Here is a 26,227-nt window from a genome sequence, read left to right on the forward strand (position 1 = left end):
ACAGACCTCGTGTTGGTCGTCCAAAGAAGCTGAGTGCACATGCTCAGCATCAAATCCAAATGCTGTCTTTGAAAGATAGGCGCAGGAGTGCTGTCAGCATTGCTGCAGAGATTGAAGAGGTGGGGGGTCAGCCTGTCAGTGCTCAGACCATACGCCGCACACTACATCAAATTGGTCTGCATGGCTGTCACCCCAGAAGGAAGCCTCTTCTGAAGTCTGTACACAAGAAAGCCCACAAACAGTTTGCTGAAGACATGTCAACAAAGGACATGGATTGCTGGAACCATGTCCTATGGTCTGAAGAGACCAAGATTAATTTGTTTGGTTCAGATGGTCTCAAACACGTGTGGTGGCAATCAGGTGAGGTGTACAAAGATAAGTGTGTCATGCCTACAGTCAAACATGGTGCTGGGAATGTCATGGTCTGAGTCTGCATGAGTGCCGCAGGTGTTGGGGAGTTACATTTCATTTAGGGACACATGACCTCCAATATGTACTGTGAAATACTGAAGCAGAGCATGATCCCCTCCCTCCAGAAACTGGGTCGCAGGGCAGTGTTTCAGCATAATAATGACCCTAAACACACCTCTAAGATGACCACTGCTTTATTGAAGAGGCTGAGGGTAAAGGTATTAGACTGGCCAAGTCTCCAGACCTAAACCCAATAGAACATCTCAAGTGGAAGGTGGAGGAGCGCAAAGTCTCGAATATCCACAAGCTCCGTGATGTCATCATGGAGGAGTGGAAAAGCATTCCAGTGGCAAACTGTGAAGCTCTGGTAAACTCCATGCCCAGGAGTGTTAAGGCAGTTCTGGAAAATAATGGTGGCCACAAAAAATATTGAACTGTCTCTTAGGGGTGTACTCACTTTTGTTGCCAGTGGTTTAGACATTAATGGCTGTATATTGAGTTATTTTGAGAAAGGAATACATTTACACTGTTGTTATATAAGCTGCACACAGACTACTTTTCATTGTGTCAAAGTGTCATTTTGTCAGTGTTGTCCCATGAAAAGATATACTTAAATATCTGCAGAAATGCGAGGGATGTACTCACTTTTGTGATACACTGTATCTGGAATTTATGGATAAGATTATGAACTTAAGAACTGATGTTCTGTAATAGTTTGTCCTAAACTCAGTCCTAACTGAAGTTGTCATGGTGAGTAAACAGACAAGATTTGACTAAGAAGTTTCTGTAGTACAGCCCTGAGAGCAATGAAAAAAAAAAAATCTCCAAACTTTGTTGAGGAAAATTTGATAAATTATATGTGATTTATTTTATATGTTTGTTTTATTTTTAATGTAGGGGGCCCACAATTAATGGAGCTAACTGTAGATACTACAGGCCACAGAGATACCACAAAAAATGATCTTCTTGGGTCTTGATTATATACAGTGGTATGCAAAAGTTTGGGTACCCCTGATAATTTTCATGATTTGCCTTTATTAATCAGTGGTTGCTCGGATCAGCAATTTCAGTTAAATATATCATATAGCAGACGAACACAGTGATATTTGAGAAGTGAAATGAAGTTTATAGGATTTACAGAAAGTGTGCAATAATTATTTAAACAAAATTTGGCAGGTGCATAAGTTTGGGCACCCCAACAGAAAAATTATTTCAATATTTAGTAGATCCTCCTTTTGCAGAAATAATAGCCTCTAAACGCTTCCTATAGCTTCCAATGAGAGTCTGGATTCTGGTTGAAGGTATTTTGGACCATTCTTCTTTACAAAACATCTCCAGTTCAGTCGGGTTTGAAGCTGGCCGAGCATGGACAACCCGCTTTAAATCACGCCACAGATTTTCAATAATATTCAGATCTGGGGACTGCGATGGCCATTCCAGAACATTGTACTTCTTCCTCTGCATGAATACCTTAGTAGATTTTGAGCAGTGTTTAGGGTCGTTGTCTTGTTGAAGTATCCAGCCCCGGCGCAACTTCAACTTTTTCACTGATCCTTGAACATTGTTCTCAAGAATCTGCTGATATTGACTGGAATCCATGCGACCCTCAACTTTAACAAGATTCCCAGTACCTGCACTGGCCACATAGCCCCAGAGCATGATGGAACCACCACCAAATTTACTGTGAGTAGCAAGTGTTTGTTCTGGAATGCTGTGTTCTTTTTCCACCATGCATATGCAACCCTTGTTATGTCCAAATAACTCAATTTTAGTTTCATCAGTCCACAGCACCTTATTCCAAAATGAAGCTGGCTTGTCCAAATGTGTTTTAGCGTACCTCAAGCAATTCTGTTTGTGGCGTGTGCGCAGAAAAGGCTTCTTCTGCATTACTCTCCCATACAGCCTCTCTTTGTGCAAAGTGCGCTGAATAGTTGAACGATACACAGTGACACCATCTGCAGCAAGATGATGTTGTAGGTCTTTGGAGCTGGTCTGTAGGTTGACTATGGCTGTTCTCACCATCCTTTGCCTCTGCCAATCTCAGATTTGTCTTGGCCTGCCACTTCAGGCCTTAACTAGAACTGTGCCTGTGGTCCTCCATTTCCTCACTACGTTCCTCACAGTGGAAACTGACAGTTGAAATCTCTGAGATAGCTTTTTGTATCCTTCCCCTAAACCATGATGTTGAACATTCTTTGTTATCAGGTCATTTGAGAGTTTTGAGGCTCCCATGTTGCCACTCTTCAGAGAAGATGCAAAGAGGAGAAACACTTGCAATTGGCCACCTAACCCTTTCTCATAATTGGATTCACCTGTGTATGTAGGTCAAGGGTCACTGAGCTTACAAAACAAATTTTGTGTTCCAATACTTAGTGTTAAAGGTATTCAAATCAATAAAACGACAAGGGTGCCCAAACTTATGCACCTGCCTAATTTTGTTTAAATATTTATTGCATACTTTCTGTAAATCCTATAAACTTCATTTCACATCTCAAATATCACTGTTTTCGTCTGCTGTATGATAGTCATTGTCATATTGCTCAGCCCAAGTAAAACATTGAAGTAAAGCAGTGCACAGAACTGACACATAATTAACACATAAAAACACATTCCCATAAATAAGACATAATTATTTCATAATGGAAAAAAAGTACAATAGTCTGTCCACTATTAATGTAGTGATCTCAGTAGTGATTAAGTAGTTTTATATATTTAGTGATGTCCTGGAACAGAAAGCAAGACATGAAATGCTCATCTATGATTTTTAAAAGTAATACATACCATTTAAGAGTGGTTAAGTTTTTTACAAACTGAGCATGATTTATTTGGACAATTGAAAATTAATAAGACCATGTGTTTGATGATACCTTGTGATTTTTCAGATGGCAAAAATTAAACATGATATTCTTGGCCCTCTGTTCAACTTTCACCGCCGACATCATCGTTTTGACCAATAGGTCCTTCTCACAAGAAACAGAAATGTAAACAGTGGCTAAAGTAAAATCTGCTATTGCCATCCAGTCAATTATTACCCTCAGAAATACTGCTGTTCGTATCACTTTAGCTCACCATGGAAAAGTATGTCACTTCATCTATGTCATAATTGCCAGGACTGATTTTGAAGGATGTGTTTGGAATTGGCAGAGAACACCAAACACAATGTGTGTGGGAGTCGAAGCTGAATAAAGGATATAAACAGAATTCCCTCACATCTATTTATGTACGATAACATCAACTATCGTCTACAGAGTGAGTAAACAATGGTGAAAATAAACAATAATCAAATGCTGGATTAGCCATGTTAGCTGAAGATGTTGAAACCATTTGCTACCAATAAAGTAATAGGCAAAAAGGTAAACACATGCATGCATGCTAGAAGGGGACAGGCCTCGTAGTCATGGTCTGTAACACCACTGTACATGTTTAACACCACTGGCTCTAGTGAATTTGCCAACAGCTTTTGAGGGGGAACATAGAAACTGCACTCAGTGGCTGAGAACAGCACAAACTTTAAAGCATGAACTGCCTTTAGTGTAACATTCGTCAGCAGCTGTGAAATACTGACACAAAGGTCCTTCCCCTCCTAATTGCACAAAGCTATTTTTCCTCTGCTCATCGTCAGCTCAGAAACAATCGAAAATGAACTTGTTTTTGCTTCTAGTCTGAACACTAGGGGATCCTGCAAAAGCTCTTATTATTGGACTCAGTCTTTACTGTTACAATTGTTCTTTGGTGGAAATGGCTTAATTCAGCAGTGAGCAACTTCCAGCAGAAAAACGCAGAAACTGTGAAGAGGGCCTATCACGGTCATCTCTGATGACAACCAAAGAGACGAATGGACAATGTAACAAAAAACAGCTTTTCTCAAACATCAAAAGCATTAGAATCTCCAACAAGCAGCTCAAATGGGTAGAATTTCTAAAGTACAATAACATCACCTAACGTCTACAGAGTCACATTAACTGGGCTACAAACATTCAATCTTTGTGGAAGCGCTGAAAGTTTAGTGAAGTGATGAAGCTCTTTAAAGTACCCCTGTGTATCTGTGAGCAGCATCACATATTTGCACATGGAGACATTCACCTCATTAGCTTTGTGCCTTGTGTGAGCTGCTCTCTAAAATCAGTTATGGAGATAAGAGTTACGGATGAAAGAGATCATAATTCAAAGTTTTAGCTCCTGAATGAGATGTAGAAAGCCTCCTTACTCCTTTCACTTTTCAGAACATCCTTTCATATCAGATTTTCATTCATTTTTCACTACTTTATCTTTATTTGTTCTACAAACAAAATTAACAAATTGATGCAAACCTCTTTCGGCCTCTATCTCTGCACAGCTGTCTGCAAATCCTTTGTCTCTCGCTTCTTTTACCTTTTCATCAAGTTTGGCATGAAACTTCTCCTCTGCCTGTCTTCTTGCCATTTGTTCAGTCTGTGTTTTAAGATACTCAATCTCTTTGGCGTGAATTTCTATAATTAATTCAAGGTTTCTACTTTCAATTTCATTCCATTTTGTCTCTACCTCTTCTCTCTCTTTTCTAAACGTCTCCATCTGCATCAGGAATTGTTCTTCTTTTTCCTTTCTGAGTTGCTCATCATTTTCTTTTCTTCCTTTCTCTCTTTGTGCCTCTAGTTGTTCCTTCATCTGTCTTATTTTTTCAGTTGCCTCATTTTCTATTCTTTTCCTCTCTTGTTCTTCTTTCTCTTTTCTTTTCTTTTCTTTTAAATCTCTTTCCTCCTTTTCTTTTTGCTTTTCCCATTGATAATGCTTTTGCTTTCTAGCCTGGTGTAAATACCAGGCTTCGTCCATTGATGCAATCGCTTCCTCCCAATGTTTCAGTTGTTTTTCTCTTCTCTTCTCCTCCTCCTCAATCCTCTTTATCCACTCTATCTGCTGAGTTAACTGCAGCTGTTGTAGCTCCTTCTTTTCACTTTCCTCCGCATGCTGGATTTTCTCTTCCAGCTCATTTTGTCTTTTCTCCTCCTCTGCTGCCTTCTGTATATACTCCAGTTGTAACTTCACTAGTTCTTCTCTTACTTTGTTCTCAATGTTTTCTCTTTCTTTAAGAAAATTCTCTAGTTCCTCTTTTTGTTTTTTCTTCCATTCTTCTTCTTTCTTTCTTCTTTCCTCCTCCTCCTGATCTCTCTGTCTTTGATGTTCCTCTTTTTGTTTCTCCCACCGTTGTCTGTTTTCTTCTCTTTCTCTGTGAATCTCAGCCATGCACTCTTGCATCTTCTTCTCATCTTCCTCTCTTCTTCTGTTTATGTCTTCTTCTTGTAACCTTTTCCTTTCAGTCATCTTGTTTTTTAACTGCAGTTCGTATGTTCGTATCTCTTTCTCTACTTGCTGGAACATGTCATTAGTGTAGCAGCTCCCTCTATTCACTGCCACCATGGAGTCGATCTTCTCCAGTAGATCAATCACCTGGGTGGAGCTGCTTTTATTGCTGTTGTTGAGCACATGATATCTGTTACCACAGTCAAGCAGAAATCTCTTCATGGTTGGACCACACTTCTCTATGTACTGTTCAATTGTGTTTCCCTTTAAAAAATCTCCTTTACTGAAGACCACTATAGTGTACATTTTGTATTTCTCACCAAATGTATCCTTGATCATATTCACTGTGTCTTGCATTTCTTCTCTGAAGTGCTGCACAATGCTCAGCACCAGCAAGAACACATGTGGACCTGGAGCTGCCATGGAGATGCACTTAGTGATCTCTTTATTGACCTCCACATTAGGAACATTGGTAGCAAACAGCCCTGGAGTGTCAATCACAGTGATCTGCCTCCCATTTATGTCAGCTGACTCTTTCTGACACACAGCAGTAACTGATCCACCGACATCTTCCTTAAATATGTCCGCTTTCCCCAAGATGGTGTTTCCTGTTGCACTCTTCCCAACTCCGGTCTTCCCCAGTAGAACAATCCGCAATGTCTCAGGGCTTTTTAATGAACCTGTACAAGAGAGATCATTGAACTCTCAATCATCCCAGATTGGTACCTTTTAGTTAGGCAGTCAAGCTTGGTACAAACAAGAAACACAATCATTAAACTGAATCATTTTATTTAGCTTTTAAAAGTGAAATTCTACCCTTCTTTTTGTATCTTATTTTGTTATAAGGGTTTTAGTTTATTTTATCAATAATTTAATTATTTCTGTAAAGGGACAGTCTCAGAAATAGATTTTTAAAAAATCTTTACGCTCAATATTTAACCAGGCCTGTCTCTCCATCCCCATATTCCTACCAATGAACTAGCCCTTCCTGCCCATCATTCCCATAACCATACCATGAACCAGTCATGTCTCCTTGTCATGCCCATAGCCCTATCAATGAACCAGCAACTCCATACCCACCAATAAACTATCTGTCTCCACATTCCCATACACCCATATAAACAGCCCTGTTTGCCAAACCCCAATGAAACAGCTGCCTCCTCATGATCCCCATATCCCATACCCATGACTCAGCCCTGTCGCCCAATGATCCCCATACCCCATACTAATGAACCAGCCCTGTCTGCCCAGTATCCCCATAGCATGTCAAACAAACCAGCCCTGTCTTCCCATCATACCCATATTTCTATCAATGAACCAGCCCTGTCTCCCCATTATCCCGACAAATGAACCAGCCCTATCTTCCCACTATTCACATACCCCTACAAATGAACCAGCCCTGTCTGCCCAGTTTCTCCATACCCCTACCAATGATCCAGCCTGTTTCTCATGATCCCTATATCCCAAACAATGAACCAGCCATCCATCCATCCATCCTCAACTGCTTATCTGAGTCCGGCTCGCGGGGGCAGCAGCCTAAGCAAAGAGGCCCAGGCCTCCCTCTCCCCCGCCACCTCCAAGACAGTCGAGAAATATAATCCCTCCAACGTGTCCTGGGGGTCTCCTCCCCATTGGACATGTCTAGAACACCTCCCTAGGGAGGTCTCCAGAGGCCATGCTTACCAGATGCCTGAACCACCTCAACTGGCTTCTCTCAACGTGGAGGAGAAGCGGCTCTAATCCAAGCGTTGCATTACTGCAGACGCCACACCAATCCGCCTGTCAATCTCTCGCTCCATCCTTCCTTCACTAGTGAACAAAATCCCAAGATATTTAAACTCCTCCACTTGGGGCAAAAATTCACTCCCAACCTGGACAGAGCATTCCACCCTTGTCTGACTGAGGACCATGTTCTCAGATTGAACCAATGAACCAGCTCTGTGTATTAATTATCCCCATTCCCCTACCAATGAACCAGCCCTCTCTTCCCATCATCCCCACACCCCTACCAATGAACCAGCCCTGTCTCCTCATGTCCATACCTCAACCAATAAACCAGCCATCTCCCCTTCCCCATATACCTACCAATAAACCAGCCCTATCTCCCTATCTGCATAGCCCTACCAGTGAAACAGCCATGTCTCCACATTATCCCAATTCCTTATCATTGAACCTGTGAAATATTCACATTATCCCCATACCCGAAAAATGAACCAACCCTGTTTCTCATGATCCCCATACCCCAAAAAATTAACCAGCCCTGTCTCTTAATTATCTCCATATCCCTACAAATGAACCATCCCTGTCTGCCCAGTATCCCCATAGCCCTACAAATGATCCAGCCCTGTCTCCCCATTATCCCCACAATTTCTTACCAATGAACCAGCCCTGTTTTTCATGATCCCCACACCCCGAACAATGAACCAGCACTGTCTCTTAATTATCCCCATAGCCCTACAAATGAATCAGCTCTATTTTCCCAGTATCCACATACCCCTACAAATGAACCATCCCTGTCTGACCAGTATCCCCATATGCCTACTAATGATCCAGCCCTGTCTCCCCTTTATCCCCATACCCCTACCAATGAACCAGCCCTATTTCTCATGATCCCCACACCCCGAACAATGAACCAGCGCTGTTTCTTAATTATCCCCATACCCCGAACAATGAATCAGCCCTCTCTTCCCATCATCCCAATTGCCCTACTAATTTACCAGCCCTTTCTCCCATTTCCCATATCCCCAACAAAGCAGTCTTGTCTCCTTATCGTCATACCCCTACCAATGAACCAGCCCTGCCTCCCCTTCCCCATACCCCCTACCAATTAGGGTTGCAGCGGTAACCGGTTCCACGGTATACCACGGTATTAAAATGCACGGTTATCATACCGTGGGCATTTGCTCATTACCGGTAAAACACAACCCAGCTCAGAAACTCACCCGCGCATGCGCAGCTCCGCTCCGTTTCAGTCACACAAGCACACAGCAGTGAGAATGGCAGAGAGTGCCACAGACTTAACAAATCTCCGTCCCCCTAAAAAAAAAGGCTAAACTAAAGTCAGCAGTGTGGGACTACTTCGGATACCCGCCAAATGCACGCGAGGATGGGAATCCGATTTGTAATCAATGTGGCAGGAAAGTGGCATCTAAAGGAGGGAATACCTCTTACCTGTTCTCCCATCTCCGAGAACACCACCCCGCTGTGCTCGTTTATAATTTCAGTCCGACCCTAAATGCGTGAAATTTCGACTATAAAACCTATCTTTGTATTCGTGCACAGCCCACGCGTTAAGCGCCCACAAAAGTGCTGAGTCATCCGAACTATGAGCATGCAGGTGCTGGAAGTAACGTTATGCCCGTGGCTATGAAGCGCGTGCTGTGGTGGATGCGCGTGTCCGTGTTCAGGTCCTCACAGACTAATTTGGATTTTTCCGGAGTCGGACTCAACGTGAAAGACGCCATTAATTTGCATGAGTTTATATTTAAAATCTGACGTGCCTCTATTGTGAGGATCATGTATAAAATAGATAGTCCCCTCTTTCTGCAGTCTCTGGTTATATTAACTTGGCAGTAAAACGGACGTTTACAACAGTAGTTGGTCAGACACGCACACAGGCTCAGATATTAAATAATTAAATAATTAAACTTAAATAATTGTACTGAATATTTTAAATACAGGATCTTTACACACACACACACACACACACACACACACACATATATATATATATATATATATATATACATACATTTATTTTTTATTATTATTATAAATATAATTGATTAATATTATTATTCTGTTATTGGTTTAGGGACAAGCTAGCTGTGCAAAGAAATTTCCTGATCCAGCTCAGCCAACTGTCACACAGTCATTTGCAAAGGGAATTAAGTTAGATCCCTCATCTAAACAAGCCCAAGAATTGAATCATGCTGTGGCGTATTTTATTGCCAAAGACATGATGCCCTTAAGAGCAGTGGAAAAACCTGGTTTCCTTCACCTGATGAAAAAAGCTGTTCCAATGTACCAAGTTCCATCAAGAACATACTTTGCCACCAGTGAAATCCCTCGCATGTACCAAGATGTGAGAGCAAGTGTTGAAGAACAGCTAAAGGAAGCTGTGTGTTACTCAGCCACCACAGACTTGTGGACCAGCAGCAGTGGAGGAGGGGAACCATTTATAAGTTTTACAGTCCACTACATCTCTTCAGACTGGCAGCTCAAGTGCCATTGTTTGGAAACGAATTTTTTCCCTGAAGACCACACCTCAGAAAACATCTCTGAAATGTTTGAAAACATGCTTCAGGAATGGAAACTTCCAAAGGAAGATCTGTGTGGAATTACCACAGATAATGCAACAAATATGAAGAAAGCCTTTTCAGACTTCCCTTGTGTTTGGCTCACTTGATTCGGACACAATTTAAATTTGGCCGTTAACAAAGTTTTGAAGATCCAAAGGGTGGAATCTGCTGTCAGAGCATGCAGACACTTGATACAAGGTTTTTCTCGAAGTTGGAAGAAGAAAAGAGATCTCAAGAAAAAACAGGCAGACCTGGAACTCCCCGAGCATGCCCTAATCCATGATGTAATAACAAGATGGGGATCAACTTTTGAGATGATCTCCAGGTTCCTGGAGCAACAACAGGCCGTCTGCGCAGTACTGGCAAATGAAAGGAGTACTTGGCATCTCATGCCAAAAGACTCTGACATAGCTATACTTGAGAATGTCAGCCAGCTTCTTCAGACCTTCTATGAGCTCACTGATGCTCTAGCCTCTGAGAAAAGGGTCACACTTTCCTCACTCTCACCAGTACTGGAGCACATCCGCAGTGAAATTCTCGCGGAGCAAGCTGAAGACAATGCACTCACCAGACAGATGAAGCAAGTAATGAGGGAAGACCTTGAAGTCAGATACACAGAGCGGCTGGAACGACTGCTGCAAGTATCCTGCTTTGTGGATGCTAGGTTTAAGGGAAGCTTCTCTAAAAACCTGGATGACACAGTTGAGGCATGTGTTGAAGAAGCTGTAACCATTGCAACAGCAGTGTCTCCATGCCAAAAACAGCCTCAAGAAGAAAGGGAAGAAAATGAGGTAGGAGAGGGCAGCAGCAGCACCACTACTGCTACTAAGAGGAAAGGGAAAGGTCTGTCTGCGTTGCTACAACAAATAAGTTCATCCAGGCAAAACAAGGCAACCTCAGAAAATAAAAACATCCATGAAAAGGTCATGTCTGAGGTCAAGACATACATGTCTCTTCCTACTATTGGAACTGATGCTGACCCTCTGGCTTGGTGGAAAATGCATGCCGAAGGAATGCCCTTTTTGGCAAAAGTGGCAAGAAAATATCTTTGTATCCCTGCCACAAGCGTGCCTTCTGAAAGAATGTTCAGTACAAGTGGACATATTCTGTCACCTCAGCGCTCAAGATTGAGCCCAGAAAAACTTGACATGCTTACGTTTCTGCATCATAATCTGGCTTGAATATTAAACACAAATGATTGCTGCGATAAAAATCTGATCTCAGGAAAACTGTTCAAGAATTCAGCTGCACTTTTTCTTTTTTTCTACAAAGACAAAGTATTTTTTCTTTCTAAAGAGACATTCATTTTTATTTAAAGATTTAGTTTTTTTCTCCTTCGAATATTGCAGTTTTTGCAAAAACAGGTGTACAGCTTTTTTTTTTTAAGGAGATATTTTGTATATAATAGTTCCAGGTTTCAACTACAATAAATAGTTAATTAAACAAAAAAAACGTTCGTGGTAATTTCTTTAAGGGTCAGTGTATCTTTTAATAATATATGTAACAATCCATGATACCGCGATAACCGTGATACCGCGTATTTTCTGAGACGGTTATCATACCGTGAAAATCTCATACCGTTGCAACCCTACTACCAATGAACCAGCCCTGCCTCCCCTTCCCCATACCCCTACCAATGAACCAGCCCTGCCTCCCCTTCCCCATACCCCTACCAATGAACCAGCCCTGCCTCCCCTTCCCCATACCCCTACCAATGAACCAGCCCTGCCTCCCCTTCCCCATACCCCTACCAATAAACCAGACCTGCCTCCCCTTCCCCATACCCCTACCAATAAACCAGACCTGCCTCCCCTTCCCCATACCTCTACCAATAAACCAGACCTATCTCCTCATCCGCATAGCCCTACCAATGAAACAGACCTCTGTCTCCATGATTCCCATATCGCTACCAGTGAACCAGCCCTCTCTCCCCATCCCCATATCCCTACCAATAAACCAACCTGTATCTTTATCCCCATAACCCTACAAATGAACAAGCCCTTCCTGCCCATCACAATACAGTTAAACCAACTCTATCACCATCTCCACACCCCTACCAGTGAACAAACCCTGTCTCTTCATCACCATAGCCCTACCAAAGAATGAGCCCTACTTACAATTGAAGAAGGAAGTGAGTGGCATTTTGTTGAATAACATGTCATTTGGCATAATTGCAGGTGGTCCATGGGAATCTCTTTTTTATTATTATTTTAACAAAAAGAAAAATAATTGAACCTTTTTAGAATGATAAGAATTCAAAAATGCAAGTGAACTGTAATTCCTTTTCCACAGTTCACTTTCACATATAAAGTGTTTTACAAACTTTTTGTAAAGTGTTTTTTTTTTGTAAAAAATAATACCTGGCACCATAATTGTGATTTTAAGTTAGTGACTGTCCATTTTACAGTTTTCAGCATATTGAGTGATTAGCATACTAATGTTAATTTTGAAAGCTCTGGCTATTCTTTAATTTAGCCAACAATTTACCACATTAAATAAAGGGTATCAGTCTTGCATCAATTTGTGAATTCCGCAGTGTGCCGAATATTGCATCTGCAGAGTGCTATATTTTCAGGATTGGCATGGCCTGTGGTCGTGGGGCCCGAAAGTGCAGAATCCCTGGATTCTGCAGTGCCCCTACAGTTCAAAATAGACTTTTAAATCACAGCCTTCTGTTTTTATTTGCAATTTACCTACTCTTCCAGCTGTTTTTCAAATTGGGTTTGTATTTGTAGAGTTTTTCTAAGAGTATTGTTGTTGTTAGTTTACAAACTAATAACTTCAGCATAATCAACCCTGATATTGATCCATCCTGTTAGCTGTCATCTGAGATGAACATGTAGTGTCACATAACTAGAATAATGCAGGTCAATGATTTATTCTAAAACAATAAATAAGTAAATAATCTATGTAATTACAATTTATTCAAAGGTGTTAAAAGTGTGCAAAAAATCTGTGATTAGGTTAGCTAAGGTTTAGGTAAGGTTATGTAGCTAATGACCTGAATAAGCAGCAATAATTTGTAAGACTGTGAAGATACAACCCCAATTCCAATGAAGTTGGGATGTTGTGTAAAACATAAATAAAAAACAGAACACAATGATTTTCAAATCCTTTTCAACATATATTCAATTGAATACTCTACAAAGACAAGATATTTAATGTTCAAATGGATAAACTTTATTGTTTTTTGCAAATATTCACTCATTTTGAAATTGATGCCTACAACACATTCCAAAGAAGTTGGGACAGGGGCAACAAAAGACTGGGAAAGTTGAGGAATGCTAAAAAAAAACACCTGTTTGGAACATTCCACAGGTGAACAGGTTAATTGGAAACGTTGGGTTAGGTGAGTGTCATGATTGGGTATAAAGGGAGCATCCCTGAAAGGCTCAGTCATTCACAAGCAACGAAGGGGCGAGGTTCTCCACTTTGTGAACAACAATTTAAGAACAATGTTTCTCAATGTGCAATTGCAAGGAATTTAGGGATTTCATCATCTACAGTCCATAATATCATCAAAAGATTCAGAGAATCTGGAGAAATCTCTGCAAGTAAGCGCAAGACAGAAAACCAACATTGAATGCCCGTGACCTTCGATCCTTCAGTCGGCACTGCATTAAAAACTGACATCATTCTGTAACGGATATTACCACATGGGCTCAGGAACACTTCAGAAAACCACTGTCAGTGAACACAGTTCGTCGCTCCATCTACAAGTGCAAGATAAAACTCTGCCATGCAAAGTGAAAGCCATATATCAACAACACCGAGAAACGCCACCGGCTTCTCTGGGCCCGAGCTCATCTGAGATGGACTGACACAAAGTGGAAAAGTGTCCTGTTGTCTGACGAGTCCACATTTCAAATTGGTTTTAGAAATCATGGACGTCGTGTCCTCCGGGCCAAAGAGGAAAAGGACTGTCCGGATTGTTATCAGCGAAAAGCTCAAAAGCCAGCATCTCTAATGGTTTGGGGGTGTGTTAGCGCCCATGGCATGGGTAACTTGCACATCTGTGAAGGCAACATTAATGTTGAAAGGTACATACAGGATTTGGAGTAACATATGCTGCCATCCAAGCAATGTTTTTTTCAAGGACGTCCCTGTTTATTTCAGCAAGACGTTGCCAAGCTACATTCTGCACGTGTTACAACAGCGTGGCTTCGTAGTAAAAGAGTATGGGGACTAGACTGGCCTGCCTGCAGTCCAGACCTGTCTCCCATTGAAACATGTGGCGCATTATGAAGCGCAAAATACGACAACGGAGACCCCGGACTGTTGATCAACTGAAGTTGTAGATCAAGCAAAAATGGGAAAGAATTCCACCTACAAAGCTTCAACAATTAAGTGTCCTCAGTTCCCAAATGCTTATTGAGTGTTGTTAAAAGGAAAGGTGATGTAACACAGTGGTAAACATGCCCCTGTCCCAACTTCTTTGGAACGTGTTGCAGGCATCAAATTCAAAATGAGTGAATATTTGCAAAAACCAATAAAGTGTATCCATTTAAACATTAAATATCTTGTCTATGTAGTGTGTTCAATTGAATGTAGGTTGAAAAGGGAATTGGAATTGGGGTTGTACATTGGAATCACACTTTAATAACAAAATGAATGACAAAAACTGTTACTGTTGCATTTTAATAGAAACTAATATATACATGAATTCATTTAGAATATTAACATTATGGTATAAAACAACTATTTCTTCTTTCTTTCTTTGGTTATTGATCTATTATCATCAAACAATTCTGCTGCAGATTATATACTATACTAACTATAACAAAAAGTAAAACATCTTACCTTGCACTTGACTTGATCTTGTCAGTGTGAAATCACTGATTTTATGTCGTAGATTTTCAATCTCTCTTTTGTATTTCAGCTGTGTTTCAACCTGGGCCTCTACATACATGTCCATGGTATACAGACTCCCTCTGCTCTCTTTATGAAGTACCTTCAAACATTTAATCAGCTGTGTTGCATCTGTTTCACTGTCAACAAATTTGAATTGTCCACCAAAAGCCTTTATTACTGTCTTAACATCATCATCTAGTTCTTTGCTCTGAGGTTGCTGGCTGATCAGCACTATAGTGTTCTTGTTGAGTCTTGAGCTGAAGATTCTCTGGATCATCTCTATTTCTCCCTTGTCTTCATCAGTGAGGCGATCTTCAGAAATGACTATGAGAAAGGCATGAACTCCAGGATCACAGACAGAGACACAGTGGAAAGCCTTCTGCATCACTTCCTCCTCTGAGAACTGAGTATTGTAGAGAGCTGGCATCTCCACCAGAGTGACCAGACATCCACACACTTCTCTCTCCTTCTTCACACACAGAGAGCTAGACTTCTGTTTCACCCTCTGGTGAGGTGTTGAGAACTTTTTACCAAGTAGAAGTTTAGATATTGAAGTCTTTGCTTTGTGTTCACTCCCAAGTAGAACTATGTTCAATCTTGGTTTAGATGCTAAAAGAAAAAATATATACATTTTTGTCAACGTCTAACAAACTATTAATAACATTTTGAAAAAGCAAATGATGACTTAAACAAGAAATACAGGCAAATTAATTGTGATTGTAATCTAATGAGTCTGCAGAAAGTAGAAGTCACTTTATTAAAAGTTGTTTTTAGATGTCAGTTTAGATGTACAGGCTTCAAGTAGCCCATTATTACATGAAAATGTAGCCTACAAGGGTAGAAAAGCCCCAGTTCAAAAACTACAGCCTTGATTGACACCATTTATTACATTATGTTTTCCACAGTACCAAACTGGTGTTAAACCTATGTTATGTACAAAACTAATTTCTACAAAAATGTACTGTGTTCAAGGTAGAAAGATACTTTAAATGACCTTAACAGTTTTGCACAGCATCTTGTGTTGAAGCCTGTGATGCATGTACAGTACAGTACAGACTATATTGGGTCAAAGACTTGAACATATTTTTATAATAAATTAAACCATACAGTATAATCAGGCTTGTAGATACGTTTCTGAAGCAGCAACCCAGTCAAGTGAAAAAAAGGGGTTATAAGTTTATAAGCCAATCTGTTCATGTATTGTATACATAAAAAAATCATACAAATAAATACAGTCAAAGTTTACTGTATTTTTTTTAATGATTACAAATTTAATAGTTTTTTTGTAAATAGTTGGGGCTGTATGTGCATTTATGGGTATCACCCGGCCAGTTTAAGGAGGCTTCAACCTAAATTCTAAAATAAATATATATTACTAGTTCAAATCTTCTATAGTTATTCTTTTTCACAATATATAGCGATAGCAGGGTGTGATCTGCGGGTTGATCTCTAATGCAGCACTACCACTGCCAGAGATTTACTATGGTAACTTGATAAGTAGAACCCCCAGCTCAGCCAATCATAACAGAGCCAATCATAACAGACCTTACTTACGGAAGCATCAATCAATTAAACAACATATTTAATCAATAAAATATGACATGTTATAGATTACACAGGTGTCTTATAAGCTCAGTCCGAAATGTTTAACTTTACTTTAAAAAAAATATAATACATTTTTGATAGGATATTCAACAATAGTTCAGATGAGAGATTATTCTCCATGTAAAACTACCTGCAGCTAAATCCTGGACACTATGAACACACAAATATGGACAAATATGCTTATTTATCATTTAATTACTTGCTTGAGAGTACTTGCTCTTGATTTGCTGCTGCTTCTGTAGACAAATAAGATTAATTAAATATTTTATGTATTTCTGCAGCTACTCTCTTCAATGTTTAAATTCATTGAATCCAGGGCAGCACAAGCTTGCTTGACAATATGTGTTCATAGTTTGTGTTTATTATGATGCAATTTACTGTCATATGTAACAAAACCTTGTAAACCCAAAATACTCTAATATTTGTGAAAAATAAAATCTTTGTATAAAAAAATGAATTTCACTAGATGAAAAGCTTTGTTGTCTCACACCTACAGACATAATGTGTGTATACAGCTACACAGTCTAAGATGTTTCCATAGTGTTCATCCACATCTGTGAGTACTTTAAATAATTCCATCAACACCTATAGTGTATTTAAGGTGGCAAAAGTAAATGTCTGTTCTAAAGCAAAGGACAAGCAAACTTTGAAAAAGAAAAAAAACAAAACATCTGACCTAAAGTTCACAATGACACAACTAACCAATTAATGATTAATGAGAAAATGCTAAATTGTTCTAGCTACAAAGCACCAGCATAGCTGAACTAAGAAGATAATAATTATGATGTATTCAGGCCAAGCAAGCTATGAAAGCTAGTGAAAGGGTCGCACAGTCACAGAACATTTCTGTTCTGTCCTACATACGCAAACATACCTAAGGGCATAGAAAGAAAGTCCCCCTAAAATTGAAACCATTAAACATAATCCTGAATGCAGAATTAAAAAGTTCTAAGGCCTTATTCTTAATAAACCACTACAAAAAGTATATAGAAGCATTTCTAAAGGTTTTTTTATACTGTTGAATGGTCTGATTACACAGACTGGAAATGCACACATCACCCTGTCTTTCAGGCATACCTTTGCCCCACTAATCTGAAATGCTATTGCTACATTTCTGACCTGTCTAAAACCTAATCTGATATGCTATTTGCTACCTTTACCTAAGTACAAGAAAACATCTTGAGTTAACTCTGGTGAAACTCAACCCTACGTGTTTGAAGAGACTGCCAGTGCTAAATTAGCTATCAGGCTTCAGTAGACTAAAGCTGGCTGTGGTACAAGTGTTAGATAAGCCAGCATGCAGTGCCGTGCACAGACGCTGGTGAGGGCAGGGCTGAGGTGTTAGAAAAAGGCATTTTGAGGGAGCACGTCTTTGAAAAATTTTTACAAAGAAAGTTATACTATAATATTGAGTGTTCAATATGCATATCTGATTTTAATTATACAATGATAATTATATTTGGCTCATCATAAAACAGTATTATTATTATTATTATTGTTATTATTATCATTATTATTAGCATCATGATCATCAATCTTCATATTTTTGCAGCCAGCTTGTAAAACAGGTCAGCAACTTTTCTTTTTAAGGTTCCATTTTCTGTCAATGGTTTGACCTTGATTTGATGTAAGATGTCTGATTATGGCGGGAGTTTGTTTAACCAGGAACGCCTTGTTACCACAACAAATCTGAAGTTCTTCTTCCTCTCAATTTGTTACGGGAATTTTCAGTTACTTTTGCATTTACAGCATTTAGCAGATGCTCTTATCCACAGTGACTTACAAAAGGTGCTTTGCTGTCCACTCAGAGACAGTATCGTTGCTAGTTACAAATAGGTTAGAGAAATAGTGCAGCAGTTAGATCCTGGTGCCTGTACAGTAAACGCCACTGTTAGTAAATCCCTAGTCAGGGGTGGTTTTGCACTTGGGAAGCACATTTTGAAATAGAATCTGAATGCGGAAAGACTGTGATACTGTCTGAAATTCAGACAGAGGGATTTACATCATCAGCAATTTTAGAGCAGACTTGCTTACCAAGACTAGGGAAGTCGAATAGATGAATATTAAGAAGACCAACTGAGGATGACCTGAGGATGGGGTTATAAGAAAGAAGCAGGTTAGATAAGAACATGCAAGGTTATTGAGCGGGTTGTAAATGAGAGAGAGAACCTCAAAATTAGTGTGACATTCTGCAGGGAGGTGGTGGAGGTTTTGCAGAACAGGTGTAATATTATACTAAAACTGTGTATTATTGGGAAGATAAACAGACAAATTCTGGATCAAAAGTTGCTTTTAGAGAAATGAAGAACAACTGCATACAACACAAATCTTACAGTTGTGGAAGTGCCTGAAGAAGAAAGGATAAAAACTGATTGAGCAGGGGACTCTTTTTACTCCTTTTTAGCACTGATAAGACCAACTAATTTAGTGTGTGTGTGCAAAACTGTTTTAGATACTTAAGAAAACTATACAGGTACAATTATCATTTACTATTATATAATTATAGTTTAGGTGGATGAAGTAGCCAGAAGAGAGTATTAAATTGTCACTTACCACTAAAATGTTTAGACAAAAGAGTTCTACTTTTCTTCTGCTTAGGCAGATCATCTTCAAACCATAGCTGTTCTGTTTGATCATATCCATTTGAATGCAGTTGTGTTGTCTCCTCATGTTCTTCCAGTTCTGTTAAGTCATACTCTTGTAGTTCTGCTTCTTCTTGCCTTAAGCCTTCTCTATGATAATAGTGTTCCACTTCTGTTTTTCGCTCAGACCTTTTCGGTTCCAAAAAAATTGGAGCCTCCTCAAACTCCTGACAGTTAAGGCTCCCTCTGTTCTCTTCAACTATCCTTTCTATCATTTCAACAAAAGAAGCATGACAACAATTACTCAGCTCTAAATGTCTGTTCCTGTATTTTGTGATGACTTTCTGTATGATGTTCTCCTGAACTGGACCTGCACTGGCTCCAGTGTCTTTGTTCTGTGTGGTCAGCACCAGGGTGTATTTATGGGCCTCCTCAGACAGAGAGCTGAGGATGTGATCCATTCGGATGTTGTCTTTCTCAGTGAAGTCATCTGGCTGTAGAACCAGCACAACACCATGAGGTCCAGGAGAACATAGAGACATGCATTCTTTAATCCGCACTGTGATCTGATACACAGACAGGTCAGGATCAAATAGGTGAGGAGTGTTGATGAGGGTGATGTATCTTCCCTCCACATTTCCTCTGGCTCTCTCACTGTGCTGCTCTATTGAAGGAGGAGGAGCTTCAGCATCAAATGCATCTCTGTTCAGGATGGAGTTTCCTGCTCTGCTGATCTCTGAGCTGTTCTTGCCCAGCAGAACAATCCTCAGATCAGAAACTAGACAATGAAGTAGAGCAAATACAAAGTACATTACTATGCATATTAAACATGGATCCTTATTCAGAAGCAAATAAAGGAAAAAGAGAAGAGACTTGCTGAAATATGTAGAAATAACACTACTATTATTTTAAGGGGTGAGAATCTTTAGGCACCTCACGTTTTGATTTAATTATGATTCAGAGGGCTGCAACGCGATTATAAAATGCTTATCGATGCATCTTGATGCATCTATACAGGATTTCTATTTTCTCATTGTGTGAGGACTCGGTAGTTTTAAAGCAAAGTATTTGTAATGATCCATAATGCATTTACGTCCAATATCTTTTATTAATAAATCAAACGGAAGTGATCTAGAAAGCTCTCATTCACTGCTCTTGTTTGAGACACTGCTGCCACTCATCTGCGATAAAAAGCGCTGTTAGGGTGAAATAAGATCCGGTGGTAATGCATGTCCACGCAGCACATTACAGCCGCCCTACCCATTTAATTCTGTTATTTTATAACTTCGGTTCTGGTCTCGTTATAGAGTCAGGGGTCACTGTGTCAGTAAAATATTTTCGAGACTGGACAGTGAATCTTGACTCCAAAGTGTGCAACATATCGCGAAAGCCCTGTTTCTCAATGACTGAGAAGACTGCAGGTCACATAGCAACAAAGTCTCGCCTGGCTAGTAGCTACAAAAAGGCAAAGAGATTTAAGACGAACACTTGAAGATGAATGGACTTTGTTGGTTTCCTGGAATATTAAATCTGCAAAGAGAGACTGTCAAACACTAAAAAGGTGGAACTGGAAAATTTGAACAAAAAGCTGGAGAATAAGAAGTGACTTCTGCCTCGTAAAACAGCCAAACATTGAGAGACATTTTACAATAAGCTGCTCTGCTTCTGATAAAAAAGTTTCCTGATAGAAAGGGGAGGAAAGCGGCTATAACTAAGCTAAAGCTGAAAGCAGAGCAAAGGAAATCTGCGTCTTCAATTATATTGTTTAGCCTATACTCACATACTATGATCACATACTAATATATGCTAGACATTAAATGTTGTGGCTCTCAAGGTGGGTTCATTTTTATTGAAAGGACAAAATGACTCATCTTAACATTTGGGTTTTGACTCCTGACCGAACCTACCTTTAATGCAGAGGCTGCCGGTTGGATTTCTCGCTCACCAAGTTGTGTTTTTTATGTGCTGCCAGAAACTGGCTGGGTGCTGTCCTTACCCACTTCCAAGTTCTGCTTTTACATTCCGTCAACATTACAGTATAAATAAATATTTAGAAAATTGATTTTTGACATTTATGAATCGAGTCATAATCGTTCACGTCCGCATTGTGATGCATCTAAGAATCGAGTTTTCCTGCACCTCTAATTTGTTTTATATTATTTACATTTAGTCCTTATTTTTGTGAAAGCCCAAATGCAAACTAACGCTGGTATATTTCTCAAACCTTTGTATTCAAACAAAAACCTTTATAAACCTTTATATTCAAACAAAAACCTTCATAAACCTTTATATTCAAACAAACCTTTTTCCCCATTTTCTATTTTTGGTGCTCAGAAGTGATTGCATATTAAAACATCCCAAGGTGTTTAGACATACTGTGTTTCTTGACAATTATAGCCAACTTAATAAGTCAAATTACAGTGCTTGATAAAAAAAATTGACTTATTTATTTATTTCGTAGTTCATATTGCAATTTTGATTCATTTATTTAGTTTCATGACATTTAACTACAAACATGGGACAGTGTGTAAAATGCAAAAAAAAAAACAAGAATGTGAGATTTGTTAATGTTCATAAACCTATATTTACCTGACAAAAATAAAAAGAAAATGCGTCCAATATTTTTACTGGCCAACTTAATTTTTTTTGTATAAATAAATGTAACCCTCTGCAACCCTCTCCAAAAAAAACCCCTCTGTTGACTGCATCAAGTTATTTCCAAAGTAGTCCCAAGCTCATCTGGCTATATTTAACACAGCAGCAGGTGTTGCAATGCCATCTGAGGGCTTGAAGGTCACTCACTTTGAATAATGTTTTCTGGCTTTCATAACATATGGTCTGAGAATTCTCTGGATTCCCTGAATCTTTTAAAAATACTACACATGGTAAATTCTGTGTTGAGAAATGTTATTTATTGTGGAAAGTTTCAATAATCTATAAACTTTTATTTTTCAATACAAAATTTGTTTATATTTACAAAATTCAATCAAGTCCATCAGTCAAAACATTAAAATACATTTTCTTCTACTTTTGTCAGTTAAACAAAGATTCAAGAGAACCAACAAATCACACTGCATTTTCTAAAACATTTCATAGTTACTAGTTCTCTTTTGTAGAAAAAAGTCAAGAAATTGTACTCAAATTTAACACAAAATGCTATGAAATTTCACAATTTTTTCCATACACATTAACCACTCAGTCCAATAGTGGAACAAATGCTGGAGAGTAGCCATTCCGAGTGGGGTGGGAAGGGGTCACAGTTGGACCCATAACACTTTCTTGATATAGTTAGCCACTATATCCTGTATCATTAAAATTAAAAAAAGATCAGATTAGATAAGCTCACTCGGTTACGCCTTGGATACACAACACAACATTTAAAGTCGTAATAGTTTATAAAATAACTAATATTTAAAGGGTCTCTCACACTATCTGACTGGATCTTGCAGATTTTTTAAGCATGTTCTTTTTCCTTACACATTTCAAATTACTATTTTTAGAGATTAAGTTACAAGTTACAAGGTTTTGTGTACATAAGATGAAGATTTCAATTGAAATGTAGTGTTGAAGGCACTTGTCTACTGTAATGTAAATTGTTGCGTAGCTTCTACAATTAAAATAAAAATGTCCCTAGAATCTTTTATATAGGTCTACTTAAAGTTCATATCCAGTTTTAACAATCATTTGACATCATTTGACATCTAGAAAGCCTGGTGCTCTTTAATCAAGCTCCTCACAGGTGAGAAAAGTTACAGCACTTACATAAGTGTCACTCTATTTACACACTCACCACTGCCTAGTTCAACTATATGGATGAACATTAAACATAAATCGGTTACACCCACATGTGCCAGGCTTTTATGCTTGTGCAACAAACTCAAAAATAGTGCTCATTGTGTGCTATAAAGCGCTTTGGTTCCAGTGTCTGGTTTCCTTAAAACAATGTCTTGGTCTAGCAGCCCTGATTAAACTACTCCTGTTTAATCCTCCGACTGTCATGTGGTAAATCAGATATGAACAATTGCTGTAAACAATAAGAGCATATTCACTATCAAACCAATGCATCATTGAAACATACTGAAATTATAGTATTGTAATAAGGAATTGTAAACCTGAAGTTATAACTGTGGTACTGATTATTTTATTCAACAACAGAACATTCAACCTTAATGCAAAATATGTAATAGAGTTTGAATATAGTGGAACTTACTCTCCTGAGGTTCATCTGTACTCCCTGTACTCCGAAAGCATGATGAAACTGCGCAGAAGCATAAGACACACATTATTTTCTCTTTTGCTAATAAAGTGTATAATGTATGATGATGTAGATCCATCTCTCAGTCTAAAACCATTCCACTAAATGCCGTGAAAAAGTTTTTAACCCTTACCGGTTTCTTCTATTTTTGCATGTTTCTTAGACTTGATTGTTTCAGATCAGATACTTTAAATACATAACAAAGATAACCCAAGCACACAGAAAACGCTGTTTTTAAATGATGACTTCATTTACTGAAGCAAAAACTCTGCCTTGCCAATGCAGGTTATGCAGCAGGACAATGATCCAAAGCACACAAGCATGTCCTCCTTTGACTCAAAAGAAACAAAATTAAGGTTTTGGAGTGGCTGAGTCAAAGTCCTGACTTGAATCCCATTCAGATGCTGGGGCAAGAACTTAAACGGACGGTTCATGCTCAAAAACCTTCCAATGTTAAATGAAAACAATTCTGCAAAGGGGAGTGGGCCAAAATTCCTCCACAGTAAAAACCAAAGCACTGATACTGCAGATACATTTTCATTTTTTCTCTTATGAACTGTTTAGGAAGCAACTGGCCAAAATGTATGAATCTGAAAAATCCAGAGTCTGTAAAATACAATGATGCATAAACATATTATTTTATATGTAAATGTTACATTAAGGGGCGGCACGGTGGCATGGTGGGTAGCGCTGTCGCCTCACAGTAAGGAGGGCCTGGGTTCGATTCCCCGGCCGGGCGGTCCTCTCTGTGTGGAGTTTGCATGTTCTCCCCGTGTCTGCGTGGGTTTCCTCCGGGTTCTCCGGTTTCCTCCCACAGTCCAAAGACATGCAGTCAGGCCAATTGGACATGCTAAATTACCCCTAGGTGTGAGTGACTGTCTGTGTGTCTGTCTGTCTGCCCTGCGATGGACTGGCGACCTGTCCAGGGTGTATCCTGCCTTCCGCCCGAAGACTGCTGGGATAGGCTCCAGCACCCCCCCGCGACCCTGACGGAGAAGCGGCTTAGATAATGGATGGATGGATGGATGTTACATTAATTTACCATTTTAAATGTATGTGCCACACTCATGTGTGCCAGTGCCATGATTGTATACCTTGTTTTAGTGTTTGCGCTACGACCTTAAAAATAGGGACTATGGTGTTCTTTAATATGTGATGCTAGAAAATGCTTCTGATCCAGTGTGCAGTTGGTCATATGTGGACATAAACAATGTATTTTCCTGTTCTGGGTTCTGAGGTATTATTAACAATGAACTTCTCAATGCAGATACTGTGTAACTTACATGGGTAAAGTGCATATAGAATCCTCCTCCAAGAAAAGTGTGTTAGACCTGTACCACAAGAATAAATTACATATCATTTGTTGCTTTGGTAATTTAGTTTATAATATAGCATAAGGCACAGCATCTGTCTGTCAGTCTAAATACCATTCCACTGAACAGTGGTTGGAAACAGGTGGCTCTTTTACAGCCCTGTTGTGGCTCCACAGAAGAATTAGATAAATTAGGTAAAAATAAAATAATCGTCCTTTGCAGTAAAATAAAGCTCTGCTGATCGTTCTAACACAGATTTACCAATAAATCGACCTCCCAGAAGAGTTGAAGCTGTTATAGCTGCAAAGGGTGGGCCGATATCATATAAAACCCTATGGATTAAGAATGGGATCTCACTCAAGTTCATATGCATGTGAAGCCAGACGAGTGAATACTTTTGCCAATGTAGCGGATATTCACTTCAATTTTATACTGTTATATGCCTCCCAATAAAAAAAATAAAAAAATAAAAATAAATAAAATAATAATAATAATAAGAAGAAGAAGAAGAAGAAGAAGAATTCACATAATATGTAAGTTGTTATGCAGTAGAGAACGACTCATAACAAACCACTGCTTTTAAAGTGTCCAGTCTGTAGACTGAGGAGGATATAAGCTCAGCTGGACATTGTGTTTTCCCTTACAGTTGCACTGTATATAATTCTGCTCACATGCTGTAATAATAAACAATACTGTTGTCGTCATTACATGACTAGAAAGGGTTAAAACACTCACCCTTCCCAAAACAGCGCGCCACTAACTGGACTGGCAGAGGCTAAAGAAAGTCTCTGAACTCGTGTCCAGTCTTCATGCTGAGTTACAGTCAGACTCTGAGCTCTCTGAGCTGCACTGTAATCAGCGGGGTTATTTCTGTAAACCGCTCCGTTCCAGAGTCCTGACTCTGTTTAAACCTCTGGATCTCCACACTTCAGCGCTCTTAACACTGATATATAAACTCCTCTCACTCTAAACGCGACGCTCTGCAGACCTGCTTTACTTCAGTTTAGTACAAATCACATTCTTACCAGACCACGACGGCATTCTGTGGCTGCTGTCGAACTGAAAGTCAAGAAATTCCTAAGAAAAAAAGAGGGTGGGCTTCCAAACTGAACACGACCAGAGTGGGAGACCCTCTCACTGCGACTCCCTCAGCATAACCCCGTCTTCCAGTCTCCCTGGTTTAGTGGCCTAAAACTGTGTTTCACAATAAAAGTCCTTGTTGAAGGGTTTATTGATGGAGTGTCCAGTCCAGGGCAGGAACCAAGAACAGAGCAAATCTTAATAAAAGACCTATTAAATCATCCAAAATGTAATATTCAAACACTTTATTTAACCATTGATAATCATATTTAGCTAATCAGTAAAATCTTTATTATTATTATTATTATTAGCCAAACAGAAAACTATTTACTCTAGCTTCATTTTGTCTGTCTTGTTTTCTAGGCAGTTTGTAAAAGGTTCTGTCAGTTTGCCCACTCAGCAAGGAGGCTGGAAGTGAACAATGTCCTGCAAAATGAAAAATCTGTGCCACTGCTTAAGACTTTATAAACCCTAGAGATCATGCTGCAGGCCAAAAGACTTTAAAATTAGAAATATCAAAGGCAATGGGCTGGGGTGGTGGGAGGTGCCCAT

At 39.3% G+C, this 26,227-nt stretch overlaps 2 protein-coding genes across 11 annotated transcripts in view; both read right to left on the reverse strand.

The window, feature by feature from the left end:
- LOC108438299 overlaps positions 1-26,227 on the reverse strand; it is a 250,795-nt gene that overhangs the window by 66,927 nt on the left and 157,641 nt on the right. The gene's annotated exons all lie outside the window — the stretch shown is intronic.
- LOC108438303 (GTPase IMAP family member 8-like) lies at positions 1,602-25,830 on the reverse strand. 2 transcript variants are annotated; one of them, XR_005130790.1, is made up of 7 exons: positions 25,621-25,830; positions 24,566-24,613; positions 23,238-23,285; positions 18,999-19,805; positions 14,790-15,449; positions 3,563-6,368; positions 1,602-3,326 (listed from the first exon to the last, which is right to left on the reverse strand). XR_005130790.1 is itself a non-coding variant. In XM_037541726.1 (6 exons), exons 1-6 carry the CDS (start codon positions 25,634-25,636, stop codon positions 4,657-4,659), a joined length of 3,291 nt encoding a protein of 1,096 aa, XP_037397623.1. In that variant the 5' UTR covers positions 25,637-25,830; the 3' UTR covers positions 1,602-4,656. The 2 variants fall into 2 exon arrangements, 1 of the variants encoding a protein (XP_037397623.1); XM_037541726.1 differs by having other exon boundaries at positions 1,602-6,368.

The sequence above is a fragment of the Pygocentrus nattereri genome, chromosome 1 (genome assembly GCF_015220715.1).
Source record: "Pygocentrus nattereri isolate fPygNat1 chromosome 1, fPygNat1.pri, whole genome shotgun sequence".
NCBI lineage: Eukaryota > Metazoa > Chordata > Actinopteri > Characiformes > Serrasalmidae > Pygocentrus > Pygocentrus nattereri.

Coding starts and splice junctions, on each gene's coding strand:
- LOC108438303 (XM_037541726.1), bottom strand. Junction 23,286..24,565: donor TCTATATGCACTTTACCCAT/GTAAGTTACACA, acceptor GCTTCTGCGCAG/TTTCATCATGCTTTCGGAGT. Junction 15,450..18,998: donor TTTGTCTAAACATTTTAGTG/GTAAGTGACAAT, acceptor TTTTTCTTTTAG/CATCTAAACCAAGATTGAAC.